The sequence below is a fragment of the Haplochromis burtoni genome, unplaced genomic scaffold (genome assembly GCF_018398535.1).
Source record: "Haplochromis burtoni strain Fernald_Lab_line unplaced genomic scaffold, NCSU_Asbu1 Contig_729, whole genome shotgun sequence".
Lineage (NCBI taxonomy): Eukaryota > Metazoa > Chordata > Actinopteri > Cichliformes > Cichlidae > Haplochromis > Haplochromis burtoni.
The window spans coordinates 134,155-150,133 of NW_024583090.1; the positions used below are offsets into that span (position 1 = coordinate 134,155).

At 40.3% G+C, this 15,979-nt stretch overlaps 1 protein-coding gene across 1 annotated transcript in view; it reads left to right on the forward strand.

Moving 5' to 3' along the window:
• LOC102289602 (pseudouridine 5'-phosphatase) overlaps positions 1-15,979 on the forward strand; it is a 33,117-nt gene that overhangs the window by 4,281 nt on the left and 12,857 nt on the right. Inside the window, exon 3 of the mRNA XM_042215461.1 lies at positions 1,975-2,204. Within this exon, the coding sequence (XP_042071395.1) occupies positions 1,975-2,204 (230 nt within the window). The remainder of the gene's footprint in view (positions 1-1,974; positions 2,205-15,979) is intronic.

Sequence of the window (15,979 nt, forward strand, 5' to 3'; positions counted from 1 at the left end):
GAAAACACCTAAGAAATAAGATAAATTGTTATTTCCATAGCCCTTTTACACACAATGAAACACATAAACATAGAACCACAAAAGACCTGCAACATACCTGAGTGGTGAATGCATTGCGATCTGTCTGTCTAGTGGATTGAGGAATTTCCTTGCGAATCCTGTTGACTGTGCCGAGGATGGTGGTTTTCCGTCTAAGAAGTTTTTGTGCCAGTGAAAGCGATGTGAAGAAATTGTCCGTGGTAACATTTCTGCCCTTGTCCAGGAATGGTTCCATCAGCCTCATTACTACATTTTCAGAAAGTCCCTCCCCAGTGGGACGACTGGGGAGAGACTAGTACTAGTATTAGTATTACTAATACTAGTATTAGTATTACTAGTATTACTAGTACTAGTACTAGTACTAGTACTACTACTACTCCTGTAGTACTCCTGTAGTACTTCTTCACCATCACCTCGTAGCACAGATTCAACTAGCAACAAAAACATGGTGTTAAAAGCTTTTCTGAGTGAAATGTTGGGAACTTCATGAAAAACCATCTTTCTTACAAGCTGTTTAGCTGATGTTGCGTCACGTGCACCCTCAGTTCGTTGTCTCTTGTTAGGAACCTCGTCTATGATTATAGTTGATGCACTTGAGCTGAAGCTCGAGTGCAACATCCCAGAGCAGGAGACGAGGAGCAATCGGAAAATTCTGAAGGAATAGAAAAACAATCAGAATAACTGTTAATGTTGGGTTGCAGAGGGCCTGGTTACACCTGCCTTTGAAGCTCACTGTGACAGTCAGCACCACACTGCTTCGTCCAACAAGGTCTCTGAATATTTCCACATCAGCGTCTGTCCCTGTTGCATCCCTGTATATGACATCAGGGGGCAGGAAACATCTCTCAGTAACTGGAAAACAGTATAAACTAGAAAAATTTGCATTTCCTGCGAAAATGCTGAGTGGATGCTGAAGCTGTCTGCAAAAACTAGCTGAAAAAGCTGAAAAGTTGCAGAAATTGTAAAAACTTTGCATAAGCAGAGGAACTTTGCTAAAATGTAATAACTTAGCAGAACTGCAATATCTTAGAGGAAACATGATAACATGAAACTTACCAGAAACATGATAACTTCTCAAAAATACAAGAATTGAGGAGAAATAGTATAAGATAACAGAAAGAATATATTTAGCCAAAAATACTTAAACATTACAGAAACACTATGAATTTGAAAAATAGTACAACATAGCAGAAATACTACATTTACTAGAAATACTATGTTTTAGCACAAATCCTATAAAAAGCAGAAATACTGTACTATGATTTGGTAGAAAAACTATAATCAGAAATACTATATTTGGCAGAAATACTATATTTGGCACAAATCTTATAAAATAGCAGAAATAGTATGATTTAGCACAACAGAAAAATTGGAAAAGCAAAATGGACAGCTGAAAAAATGCTGAACATGCTGAGGGTCCCTCAAATATACTTGTTAAATGAAAAAAATCAGCAAAAAAATATATAACAGCCACACAATCACAAATATGTACACATAAGGAAACACACATGCACAGAGAGACACACACACAAGATCCAATTCAGTCAACCAGTCTAAATATATTGAATTTGAATCTTAGAATGAGATCATGCCATAAAAAGGCTCTCTCTCTCACAGGGAGAGAGAAGTAAGTTTCTAGGTCTGCCTTGGCAGCACTTTTTTTAAGGTCACAGGTAAAGATTATCCATGTGAAACGCATTGAATCACCACTCAGTAACCATCAAACAGACACATTTCTTCCCCTGCACAACCTGAAGTCCAAATTTCAAACTTAAAATAAATTGACTGTTATGCTCTACAGGGGAATACATGTTGGGAATATTTCTTAATTAACAAAACACTTTGTTAATTAATGTTTTAATGTTATCCTGTAAATTGATGAACCAGTATATTAGTCCTACATTAAGACTAATTCTGCAACGCATGTACCACCAGGTGTGGAGAAACTTGTGCGTCATCTGCAGAAGCACAAAATCCCCACTGCAGTGGCAACCAGCTCAGCCGGCGTGACGTTCAAATTGAAGACGAGTCAACACAAAGAGTTCTTCGCTGTCTTTGATCACATTGTCCTGGGTGACGATCCAGATGTGAAGAATGGCAAACCTCAGCCGGACTCCTTCCTGGTGTGTGCCGGCCGGTTCAATCCCCCAGCTCCTCCGGAGAAGGTGAGGAGTGCACCGTCTGTTCGTCATTCGCAACATTCGAGATCAAAGTAACAAAAATCTATTTTGTAACATTTGTTTTTGTTTTTTCACAAAACTCTTCAAAATTAGGAACCAAAAGTTCTTTACGTTTATAATTAGATAGTGAAATATTATTTAAATAATTAATATTAAAACAATGTTTCAAAAAATAGTTTTTTTGTCCTCTTATTATAGTTTTTAGTTGTCTTAGATTTTCATGTAATAGATAATAGCAACATGATTTTCTATTAATGAGATGATTTTTGTATGCAGGTGAACCATATTTATTATCAGCAGGTGGAACAAAATCTTTACAGTTAAAAAAACATTTTTGTCTGCTTTGCCTCGAAATGTTTGATCCAGTGCGTTTATATAGTGTGTGTGTGTGTGTGTGTGTGTGTGTGTGTGTGTTGTTGGTTTGTGTTGTTGTGTGTTTGTTGTGTGTGTGTGTGTGTGTTTGTGTGTGTGTGTTTGTGTGTATGTGTGTGTGTGTTGTTTGTGTGTGTGTGTGTGTTTGTGTTGTGTGTGTGTGTGTGTGTGTGTGTGTGTGTTTGTGTGTGTGTGTGTTTGTGTGTGTGTGTGTGTGTGTGTGTGTGTGTTTGTGTGTGTTTGTGTGTGTTGTGTGTGTTGTGTGTGTGTGTGTTGTGTGTTGTGTGTGTGTGTGTGTGTTTGTGTGTGTCTGTGTGTGTGTGTGTGAGTGTGTGTGTGTGTGTGTGTGTGTGTGTCTGTGTGTGTGAGTGTTGTGTGTGTGTGTGTGTGTGTGTCCGCAGTGCTGCTAATACACTGAAAACACACAGACAGGCACTGATACTCACTAACTATTCTTCTCTTTAATGATCTTTAAAGATGTTTCTGCTTCTGGTACAAATATCTTTGTGTCTCATAAAGAATTATTTCAGGATGTAGAACACGGTAACGAGCGAGAACAATCCACTGAAACGTCGTCACAACAGAGGATTTCCTGTACTGTAAGTTCTCAAATTCAAACTGAGAGACAAACTAAATAAATAAATTAATAAACAGTGGTTATCAACAGAAACCACTGTTATCAACAGAAACCACTGTTGGGCTGCTTTGCAAAAAGAATTTACAAAGGATCACATCAAATGCTGAAACAGGGAGAACTGATATTTTCAAGCCTCCTTCCTGCAACACCTTTGTGTGAGGACACTGCTGTTGTGATTCGGTGCTGTGTAAATACAGTTAAATTCAATTGAGTTGAAAAATGCTAAAAATGAATGGTGCTACTGAGGAGACGTTGGCACAGGACGTGTGTGCTCAGCACAGTCCACTAACGCTGAGCTGATTCCACACACTGGATGAAAGTCATATGTAGAAAATATGATCCCAGAGATGAAAGATGCATCTTCAGTACTGCAGTAGAACTGCAGTCAACAGTAAGTCACACAATGTGAGTCTTTTATCTAGTTGTATTTAACTGCCAGTGTGTCAGCCAGGAGCTTTTTATTTGCAGCTAATGTGTTCCATTTGCAGTAATGCAGACAGGACCTAATGTCAGCCGCTCTCTGCACTGACAGGCACACACATCTTCTGCAGCACTTTGATCAAAAGTGGGAAGCTTTCAGGGTTCATGGGCTGTTTAAGATATATTTTCAGGCACTCTGGAAGCCATTTGCAGCGTTGAGTCAGTCAAAAATAGCTGCCAAATATCTCCCTAAAAGAACCAAATAACAGTGAGAGCTGACCTACTTTATGATAACACTCTCACTCTAGACCACACGTTAAATCTGCTGCTGATTATTACACCGATTCAATATGTGTTCAGGGGATGTTCATTGTAGCTATGAACCCTTCATTTCATGTAGGTACAATATTACGTACATATTCATAAAAATTTATCTTGGAGAGTAAACCTAAGGAGCATTTTTAATCCTTCTCAGAAAGGCGCATGATAATGATCACAGAATATGTGCTCAGCTGAAGCTCAGCTGAAGCGTGCATTGACTTACAGACACTGCTGGAGTAGCAGATAACCTCGAGGTTACATGAAGGCTTTTGCTGTTTGTATTAGCTAACTCGACCAATCAGATGGTTCTGTGTCTCCTCTCTGATTAGCACTGGTTTTGGACAAATAGACAGAGACTGTTCCTACTGCTTTGACTGGTCCCAGAGACACAGTCACCTCTGTAAAATAGAAGAGGTGTTGGAGTACCAGGAACCACCAGAGGTGGAACCTTGATCAGAGAGGTGACCACAGCCAAAACAATCACTCCAACACTTTCAGAGATGCAGGAACATGCCAGGCCTTTACACACGGAGTCCATATGGAACAAAAACCCTATTACAAAGACTTACCCAGAATACTGGACTCTGTAACTGCTGACTGGATGGAACACCGGGGGAAGTAATGCGAGCTGAATGTCACCTTTGAACCCTGGAGCTTTCAGCACTGAGGAAATGCTCTTCCAACTTTTAGTTTACTTCAGTTTTTCCCTGTGGAAACAGGAGTCTTGTCTTTTTTGCTGGGTTGAATTTCCTGGTTGGGGAGGCTGTGTAAGAGCATCTAGATTTCTGTCACAAGTTTTCATTTATCATGTTGAAATTACTACCCTTTGTCAGCATCTGCACGATGCTGTTCTTCACTTGTTTCTTCTAAAATCGCTCCCATGCTGTACGCGAGGATACTCAGTGGTAATTCTGCTGCTACACTTTAAAGCTGAGTCTAAACGGAGTTGTCCTTTGCTTGTCAATGGATTTTATTCAGATTTTTGTTTTGACTGTCGGGAATCAGACCAAGGATGTTGCCCTTTTCTAAGCCCTGCCTTCAACTAGCACATTTACTGTCTTCACTTTTGTTCAGGACAGCCAGGAACAAACGTTGAACTGGCAACATATCCTTGGAACATAAAGCCTGTGAAAAGAAGAGGTTACTGCATTTTAATGTGGAAAGAATCTTTTATGTGAAATATTTCTTATTAACAGATGCCCACACGCATTACTCATCACATTCAACACTAATGCAAATAATTCTCCATTTGAATGATTTTCCTGGTTTTATAGAAATGACCAATAAATGACACCGTTGGCTTGGAAACATGAAAAGTGCAAATGAAACGAAAGCAACAACAAAACAAACATTTTCATTCTATGAAGTGAAATGTGGGTGCACTTTATGCATTTGTTGGTTGGCTACTGTAACCTGTAGCCACTTGTAACCACTCACTTCCGCTACATATTCTACTATGAAAACCTGAACTGTGTGCATACATGTCCTGTAGTTTATATATATGAAGATTTTGCAACTGTGGTGTGCAATCAGCTTGTGATGTTGTTGCTCCCTGCTTTGAAGAATGAACCAGGTCTGCAACTGTTTGCAGTCAGTTGCAATAAGCCAGCAATGAGTGTCAGTCTGTGTCAGTTTGAGAGTAAATGGGGTCAAAATTACATGCAGTGTTTTTATCATGTTCGCGTTGTTGATTTGTCTAGAAGAGATGAATAGTGTATTGATAATGAACGTCAACAAGAGCTTTGCTGTGAGCATTTAGTTTGTGTTACGTTTGCAGCAACGTTGGCAGAAGGTAGGAGGAAAGTGGAGAGTAAATAACAAACTTCTAACAGTGAGTCAGTGACATTGTTATTCAACCAGTTCTAAAAATAGCTGATGGGGATGGAATAGGCAACATGTAAAATGAGCGTGCCACGCTTCTTTGAGGGATTGTACCAGAGCACTATGGTCACCGTGTAGACGCCTCCAGGATGGAGGGCATTAAAGCCCTGAATCATCTCAAAGGCACACGACTCTCATTCGGACACATGTAGCCGATTACATGTGAGATCCAGACGTGGCTGCACATTGGCTGCTGTTGCCTGATTTGGTTTTGGAATGTATTTTGATGCAATCACTTTTGTGTTACAGTTTATTACTTGACGTCACCGTTTCTGATATGATTTATATTAAAAATAAAACAGAATTACTTTGGATTAATGTGGCAGCTTTATTGCCTTCATCAAAAGTTTTTATCTTATGTTGTCAGACAGAATTTCAAACCCGCAGCTGTGCCCGGCATAAGTGTTAACAGTGTTTGTGTTGTTTCACTCTGCAAATCATATCGTTTCCTGCTTTTATTTAATCAGCATTTCTCCCCATGACCCAGTTTTCACTGAACAGTGATATCTAGTTGCATTGCTTTTGTCTTTGCTTTATTCCAATAGGAGCCTCACACATTCCCACTGCAAGGAGTAAACAGTTTCCAGAAGTTGCTGCAGAAGACGCTTAAAAGAAATGATGCAGTAAATTAATGAAATGTGCTTATTCCATAAATTATACAATATTTATTTATAAAATGTGTAGTTTGCCAGTCTAATTGGCTATTCACGTGCTGAAGTAAGACACTCATTTATTGGCACTTGTGTGTAGACGGAGGTCGTAAACTAGTTTTCCACGTCACACATCAGATGTTCACGTTCTGCAGGTGCATCATCCATGAAGGTATAACTCTTAGCTTTAATAAAACGTCGCAGCCATTTTAACAACACACCCTACATTTATAATTAGGTTGTGGATAATATGAAAACTACAGTGTAGACAAAACAGAAACCTTTCAGAAAGGTAGCAATAATGAGATTTACTGTCTAATTTTAAAGGGAAATTTGTGGCTTCCAATAGATGCATCGCTAACTCTTCTCCCTTTAAAGCGTTTTGCTGCAAATAGGCCTGCCTGTGGCATGGTGCACCTGATTTTTTTAATCTGGAGCCAGCCACTGTTAGAGCTGGCATTTTTCTTGATGAGATATGAAACTGCGGCTCAGAGGGGAATCGACAGAGTGTTCAGTGGAATAACGAATGATGATGCGTCACTCCCTGGCTCCCACTCCGTGACAGAGGAGAGGAGGAGGGGTTAGCGGCAGAGACATGAGACAGAGGGAGAGAGTAGGAGGTAAACACAAGAAGCAGCGGTATGGTAATAGCACACATCCAATTATCAGCTCTTTCTGCCCTCCTCTCAGCTCTGATGGAAAAAGCACGTTCCTTTTAGGGCGCTGTAAAATGGGAAAATCGGACAAAAAGCAAGATCTCTATCAAACACGTGGACAGATACGGACTTGGTAATATAGACATTTGGTTTATCAGCTGTTGTATGTGTTTCCAATCCTCTGAGACACATGCTAGATAAAGGACAACAGTCTAGTTCCTCATATAGACTTATAGGCATATAATGTTTAGTCAGTAACATGGTGGGTAACTGTTCTCACTGTTTCAATATGGGAGTAAAAAAGCTGTAGTCCTGTTCAGAATGATTTTTAAAACATGTCCTACAGTGGAGTTTAATGGGATATTCCCAACACCGGAGGCAGAGAAAGCCTCACGCCCCCTCACGGTGAACACTGTAGCTCACAGCTGAGTAATGTGGTGTCGTGTCTGAGGTCACCAAAGTAAAAGAAAAAGCTGCGCTCTATTTTCGATGGAAACAGAAACATTTTTCACAGCTGTGAAGTAACACGGCTGATGAAACAGGAGATGTTACCAAAGGTGTGCTCGGCAGCCGCAAGCTGATTAATGAAACGTGAACGTGAGCTAGTTTAGCTCACACAGATAGAAAATTATTAATCGTTCAGGGGAGGCTTTGTCATCCAGATATTCAGACCAGGTTCAGTTAAGACATAAACTTTTTTATCTGGACAGTTGGTTCGTTACTACTTTGGCAAAGCTTAGCGTTCACCTGTTATACCAGCACATCGTTCTCTGTAGAAGGGTGGCGTGAAAATGTGCTTCAGTAGCGAGGTCATTTTTAAATTGCTAAGTGCTCATTGTTTCTGCAGTCAGAGCGTGCAGTCCCAAAGCATTGTAGATTTTACTGTTGATTCAACTCAACACAAAAGAGTGTGCGTGTCATCCAGCCTCCTGTTTTGGGGTTGTAGATTCTGGTTGCGCTGGTCAGGTGGATTTTTGTATCGGTGAGATTGAAGCGAAACGTCATCAGGGTGAAGAGAACAACGACTGATCTGCACCGTCTCACAAGGATAAAGAAGGTCTTTGTTACCCTGTAGTTGAACACTTTTCCTGGAGAAATGCTCTGATCGTGTTTTCATCCTGCTGTAGAGCAATAGTGAAGCCTGAACACAGCTCCAAAAAACCTGTTTGAAGAATAAATAAGGGCTGTCTTCTCTGCACATGCCTTGAAGCGAAAGATTTGGTGGTCTATAAAAAAATGTAATTACATTGAACTGAAGTGTCATGGACTTGGACCCACTACTTATCCAAGCTTGATTATGATGCTTTTCTTCACCCTTCAGTTAAACTGAAGATGGACAGATTTCCCTGAGGTAACATTAGATCTTTGGATCAGTGTTCCCAGGTAGAAATGTTTATTTACAGGTTATCGCTCAGAAATAAAACTTCTGTTGATTTGACGATATCCTTTCTTTAAGGAGACAGGTTGCTGCAAACTACATCAGCGAAAAGAACCACGCAGCGTAACAGAGCCATCACTGTAGGGCTCCAACATGTTGGTCGTTCCTTTGTCAGCCATCTGTACATCATACATGCATGTTTTGTCTTTTAGTGTCAGTCCTTAGCAGTATTGTCTCATCCCTGGTGTAAAAACCTTTAAAAGAACAATCAGTGAAGAATAAGCGACTAAATAAACTACTGACTTTCTGACATTCTGAGGCCACTTTATCAGCTTTTGTGTTCACTTTTCATTTTTACTACAAAGATTATTTCTGAAAACATAGAAAAGCAAAAACCGTGTACAGTGTAGATGCATCCTTGTTCCGACACACCTGAATCTAATGAATGGTTTGTTATCAGGCCTTTGCCAAACTTGATGGCTGCTGAGGAGGGAATCCAACCATCGGATTCAGCTGTGCTGGAGTAGGGATGCGTCTAAAAGCTGCAGGACTGGAGCTGCACACCTCTGATTTAAAATATTAGGCAGACAGGATGAAGTGTGATTGCAGAGGAATGAAGGCAGCACATACTATATTAGCCAAATGGCACATTCTTGCTCAGTACGACATCGCATGTGTTCCACAGTTGTGTTACCTGTCAGTGGGTGACAGGTAACACAACTGATGCTCCGAGAACTCACTTGTAATTCAGTCTGTGTGTTTCTCACTGCAGCCATCTTTCATCCTTTACTTTAATTCATCTCCCAGTGTGAAATATGACATGTAAAAACAATATTCTGATTTATTTATTCATGATATGATCAACAGAGTGTGAGTATATGTAAGAATGTTAGATAAAAGCACTGTATGAATGTGTGATTGGGTGAATGAGTAGAACGTGGGTAGAGTTCTTAGATTGAGTAGAATGGTGCTTATATGAGTTCCTGTCTGTTTAGCAACAGGTAAACATCACAGAACGTTAACAATAAATAAATAAATAAAATAAACAGGGAGAATGCTTTTGCACATTGCACTACGCAGGTTTCGATAGATTTTCCTCTTAATCAATTAAACAGCATTTTGTATTTACTCAGATTGTCTTTAAAATTCAAAACAAAACAGAATATTACAATTTTGATTGATACTCTTGGAAAATGTGCTGAAAGCAAAAACAAAATCAGTCAGATACTTTTTCCCAGCACGGTATTTCCCTGGTTGGTCAAGCTGATGGAGTACTGTGGTGACAACGTTGGGCTAACGAGCGGGTGGCGTGGACACCTAAGTTTGTGAATGTGGTAACTGAAGAACGAGGTGACATAGGAAGCTCAAATTGATACCCTGGGTGTATCTACTAAAAAGCTTGGATGGGTTCGCCCGTGAGGTTCTTGAAGTCAGGCTGACACGAGCTTTCGTGTTGTGCTGAGACAGGCTATTGGCTGCTAGTTGGATGGGATTGCTTCATTTAGCCATTCTGGGCTAAATGAAGACTACACTCGGCGACACACCCGCCGGGGGTCAAACTCTGGTAATTGGTGATTCTGTTCTCAGACATGTGAAGCTAGAGATACTGGCAACCATAGTCAGTTGTCTTCCAGGGGCCAGAGCAGGCGACATTGAAGGAAATTTAAAACTGCCGGCTAAGGGTAAACGTAAATTCAGTAAAATCATAATTCACGTCGGCAGTAATGACACCCGGTTACGCCAATCGGAGGTCACTAAAATCAATATTGAATCGGTGTGCAACTTTGCCAAAACAATGTGGGACTCTGTAGTTTTCTCTGGTCCCTCCCCAATCAGACCAGCATGTTTAGCCGCATGTTCTCCTTAAATTGCTGGCTGTCTGAGTGGTGTCCCAGAAACGATGTGGGCTTCATAGATAATTGGCAAACCTTCTGGAGGAAACCTGGTCTTGTTAGAGAGACGGCATCCATCCCACTTTGGATGGAGCAGCTCTCATTTCTAGAAATATGGACAAATTTATTAAACCCCCCAAAATATGACTATCCAGAGTTGGGACCAGGAAGCAGAGTTGCAGTCTTACACACCTCTCTGCAGCTTCTCTCCTCCTGCTACCCCCCCAAAAACCCATCTCCATAGAGACTGTGCAAGCTCCCAAACAGACAGAAAACAAACTAAAAACCAGCAACAAACAACTTAAACATAAAAAAGAAAGAACAATACAGGATCCACATCTGAACCAAAGAGTAAAACAGTGAAATGTGGATTATTAAATATTAGGTCTCTCTCCTCCAAGTCTCTGTTAGTACATGACTTAATAATTGATCAACAAATCGATTTGCTCTGCCTCACAGAAACCTGGTTGCAGCAGGAGGATTATGTTAGTTGACATTTGTGATATTATAACCCAGCTGTTTCTTTCTTGTACCACTCCCTTTTACAACATTTCCTTCCCCCCTCAAAGTTTTTGAGACATATTGTTGCCATCAAATTCAAAATGAGCTAATATTTATCATAAAACATTAAAATGTCTAAATATTAAATACTAGTTTTTTTTCTATTGCAAAAGAAATATGGGACTATGAGATTTGTAAATCATTGCATTATGGTTTCATTTACATTTCCCATTGGAGACCAGATTGTTTGGAACTGGGGTGAATTGTTACTTCTAACCAACGCTGATCTGGACGGGCCATTGAATAGAGGCTTTTCCTTTCCATCAAGGTCGTGTGTTGTGTTCGAATCCATTCATAAATCCCAAACTGAAAATAAAAAGTAATAAAACATAACAAGTACAACTGCATTAAAGTACATTGTAATAATTTCCAAACAACATACATTTTCCTGGCTAATGTGATACTGTGATACCAAACAGTGCAGTGTGATTTTAGGAAGGCTTGGTCTGAGAAAAGAGAGTCAGGTACGGTTCTTTGGTGAATTCCCTTTTGGCCAGAGGAGCTTTGGATGTGTAGATAATGATGCTGCAACAACACAGCAACTACGATTGGAGTCTCACCTCCATACTTTTATTGGCTTTCACTCCTCAGAAACCATCAGGGCTTTGCAGGGATTCACATAAAGGATCAGCGCTGTGATCCACAGTGAGGCGTGAAAGATGTGGATTTCCAGCTGTTCATTCATCACGTAATTTATTTGTCTCTTGTTTGAATTTGACTTGGCCCCATGATCAGGTTCACTTATAAAACAGATGAGTGTGTTTTGATAGAGAAGATGTGATGTTATAGTGATGCCTTCACTGTCCATAGTAACCTTCAGTGCTCATGCTTAGATGGTTTTTTTCTACTTGCTATAATCAAATTGTAACTTTTTGGAATAAAATACAAATATTATGTCAGTTCATGGCGTAAAGTGCTGTGGCGGCCGAGCCCACGCCGCAGCCCTTTGCATTTCTCTTATCTATTATAATACATGACTTGCTTAACTACACCTGGATACACCAGCCTGCCCTGCTCCACACTTGTGTTTTCCTACTTGTTACCGCAGAATTCAATTATTTAGGAGCCTTCTTAGATCTCGAAAAAGCAGAAGGAAAAAATGAAGGAAGAAGGGTGGCTTTGACATTTTCAGGCACCCATTTTTGCTTAGTGATGGTTTCTTGATTTAATCTGTGGACTGTCCAAAGACGTTACTTTCCCATTTGCAATCTCTTTAAATTCAGCACAGTAGAAAGTCCTCTGCTTTCAAAATTGTCTTAATTAATGTGTCTTTTTTTGCACACCAGTTTCACAGAGAACCTGTGAAACTGGTGCTTTAATGCCCAGTCATGCCCATAATCCTACTCTTTCAGAAGGATTGCAATAAAACTGTAGTACTGCTTCTACACATCCATACTTTTCTGTTAAGTGAAAAAGGCCATGACATCTTCTCTCTCTCCAATAAACTATAAACTAGCAGCCTACAAAAACAAAAAAGGTTCAAATGCTTTAAAACAGGCATCTGTTCAGAAAACATCAGCAGTTCATGTAACGAGTTTAACGAAATGGTTTCTCTAAAACATTGATTTTGAATATAAAACTCAACCTATGAAAGTTTGACAGCTGAGACATCCTTAGCTTATGAAGCCAGCGTCTGTAGTCACTGAGCTCCCTGCAGTTACAGTGGTCAGGGAAAGGCATTAACCGCTGACACGTGCAGGAACGCACACTTGGATTCAAAGGTTTTCATACCATTTGTTAGTGAAGAGCATTCAGACACACAGCTGCAAACTGTTACAGCACAAACATATGATGACTCCTGCGTGAAACATCAAAAGAAATAGTTTTGAATGGCAAACAGAAAAACAGTGAAATAATAATTTCATATTTTTATTTGAAATATTGTCTGACCTTGTTTTTAAGTTGTATTTTACCTTGTCAGCCATGATCTCTTCACAGAGGAATGCAAATCCATGATCGTAACGATCTGCATTTTAATAGAAATTCTTCCTAGTTTTTGTTCTCCCCTTGTTGCCATGGGTCAAGTGGATTTTTTTCTCTGATGCTTTATCTTCTTAATTTACAGTTTAAATTGATTTGTAACATCTGGCCTCGTGGATAAATGAAGCTACATAGCAATGAAATTTGTTTTCTAATCATATTGCCTAAAGCAAGCACGAGTACTGCTCGTAACACAGAACCCAGTGCAACTCCATAACTAACTTTTGCGTGAGAGGCATTCCCATTTAGATATACAATCTGGAGTCTATTAAACATACACACTTCAAAGCACTGCAGCACGATTCCTGTTATTCCCATGGCATGTTTGAATCTCTGTAGTAAAATATTGTGGCCAACAGTATTGACTGCTGTTGCACTGAGGGCAAGCATAGAGATGACTTCACTGTTAAAGGCCATGAGAACGTCACTGGTGACCTTCACTAATGCTGTTTCTGGGCTATAAAGAGAGGAGAGCAATTAAAACTGCTGTTCTTAATCATATTCCAATTGGAAAGCTGTCAATATGTTTTTTCAAATTGGTAACATTTTATTTGTGAAGAAATTCATAAAGTAATTACTAGTTAAAGTTAATAGAACACATGGCTCAACAGTTTAGGTAGCTGGTTTACGTCGCTGCATGCATTACCTTAGTTGAAAAATGCAAAATGTAAATGAAGTATGAAGTATGAACATTAGGGCTGGGCCATATCAATACAGTAATGCCGGTATAATGTTGGGCAACGTTATGGGTAAAATAGAATTTGGGTAAAACGCGCGTGCGCAGTGCCTTTGTTTTCATACGCACATGGCAGAATGAGAAGGATGAAAGCGGATCGTTGAATGAAACGATGAACCTGAACTGGTTTGTAAAAACGCTGCAGCTTCAGTGGTGTGGAACTGGTTTAGCTTTCGTCCGTCAGATACACAACAAAGCACTATTTTTGGTAGCGCATGCTAGCGGGCCGTCGTTATTACCGTGTTGTTTGGAAAATACGGCGCACTTAAAATCAATCCTTTGATTTTTCTGACAGTCGACAGAGCCCCTTATAATCCCGTGTCCCTTATGTATGAACTCTGGTTGTGTCAAATGTTTCAGTACGACTTTGCTAAACTACGAAGCCGCACCGCTTGATGGATTGTCGGAGCATTACGGCTATCGTAGGCGGAGCCTCGCGGAGTGATACGTACTGTGCTTCAACATAATGTTACCGTATTGTGTGTGTATAACCTCATGTTATACATGTCAGGTTAAGAGGAGTTTTTCCATCATGAGGTATGGATATTCCTGTTGTTTGGAAGTGGTCTATGAATGAACCCTTAGGTTTTGTTTGTGAGGGGAAAACATTCTGCTATTTCAAGTTGTTTAATTTATTTGTACAGCATCAACAACAGTCGCCTCAAGCCGCTTTGTTTACTTGTGATCTCTTGCTGTGTGTCTTTTGGGTTATGTCCATACCCACTGCACTGTATTAGGATTATCAAGCAGCTTCCTGTATTTTAATAATGTGGTGACACTGCATAAATGTACATTATGGTTATTTTCCTTGGAGGCTGTTTCTGCCGTCGACGTTGTTTTTTACCCAAACAATCATTCGAACTTGGCCTCAGGGAGGCAGGATCCTCGGATCGACCTTTGGACCAATCAGTGTGACATTTGAGACACAATGCTAAAACATGCATTTGCACTTGGTCTTGTGTGCCATTGTGCGTATCTGTCCATCATCAGCACTGGCTTTATTTCTGCTCTCCTTAACAGAAATGATGAAATGGTAAACATCCTTGGCTCATATTGCTCTAGGCTTCATCATCATTTGAAAGATTCAATGGGCAATCTATCACTGTCACTTATTCACTCGCCACTGCAGGCAGCATACAAACACACACACTCGTATAGGTCCTGTATGTTGCTGGAACGCGTTCATATATCTATTTGTAATCTATATGTAAGTGTGTCAGCTTGTTTCACGTGTTTTTAACACCACTGTCATGATGTATATGTCTTACTATCACACGCCTCTTGAGAAAAACACAACACCTCTCATCATCCTTATAAACAGGGACAATTACGACAGAATTAGATTAGGGTTAAAAAAGTCTTTCCATGAGGCATGTTGTATTCCTCATTATGTTTCTGAAAATGTATAACAGTAACATGAAAAGGATAACACATACGTCATTACACTGGTAATACCTTGTGTCTAGATGCCAGAAGCTTTGAAAACTAGAAGGTAATCCTAACATTTTATCTTTACAGTATGTTGTTTAAAAGTGAATTACCTGAAAATACTAACGTAGCATGTTATCATGGAGATACATCACATATGCTTAATATAATAACTATAATAAACATAATAGATTGATTTCCAGCTGGTTGGCTGCAAGCTACAGCTGGAAGACAGGCGACTCATTGGGGACTGCTGACCGTCTCTGGTCGTGTCAGACTCGTGTCTTCACCCAGCGATGCCCGTTCGCCTGTTAGCTCGAGAGTTAGCCAGAACTTCTGTCTCAGGAAAACCAGGACCATCACAGGTGGCCTGATAACGACTGTGTTGAGTCTGTTCCTTCCCATTCCATGCAAGCCCACCTGGGTTGGCTGGAAGACTGTTTACTTAGCCTCGCAGGGCGAAGGACACTGTCTCAGCTGAACTCTGGACACGCACACACATACATACACTGATATGCACACACTCATCCCCCTCCCTTTCCAAACGCCTTCGATGCTTGTTCCCTCCTGGGAACACGGCGGGTCGAGCCGCGCTGGAATGGTAGCGCTGGGCAGGATGGCTGCTGTGTTTGCTTCGGATTACTCCTCACCCCCCACCCGACCCTGTGGCTGTGTCACGTGCTCCATAATGTTGTGCTGTGGACATTTATGTGCTTTTTTGTGCAGAGGAGTTTTTTTGTTTCCTGTTCTCATGCTGTCCTCCCAGGAGCCCAGCATGAGTAGAGGTCTCTTTTTTTCCTCTTGTACTTTCCCATTGTAGTGTATATTTCAGTGTTTTTCTGTAACGC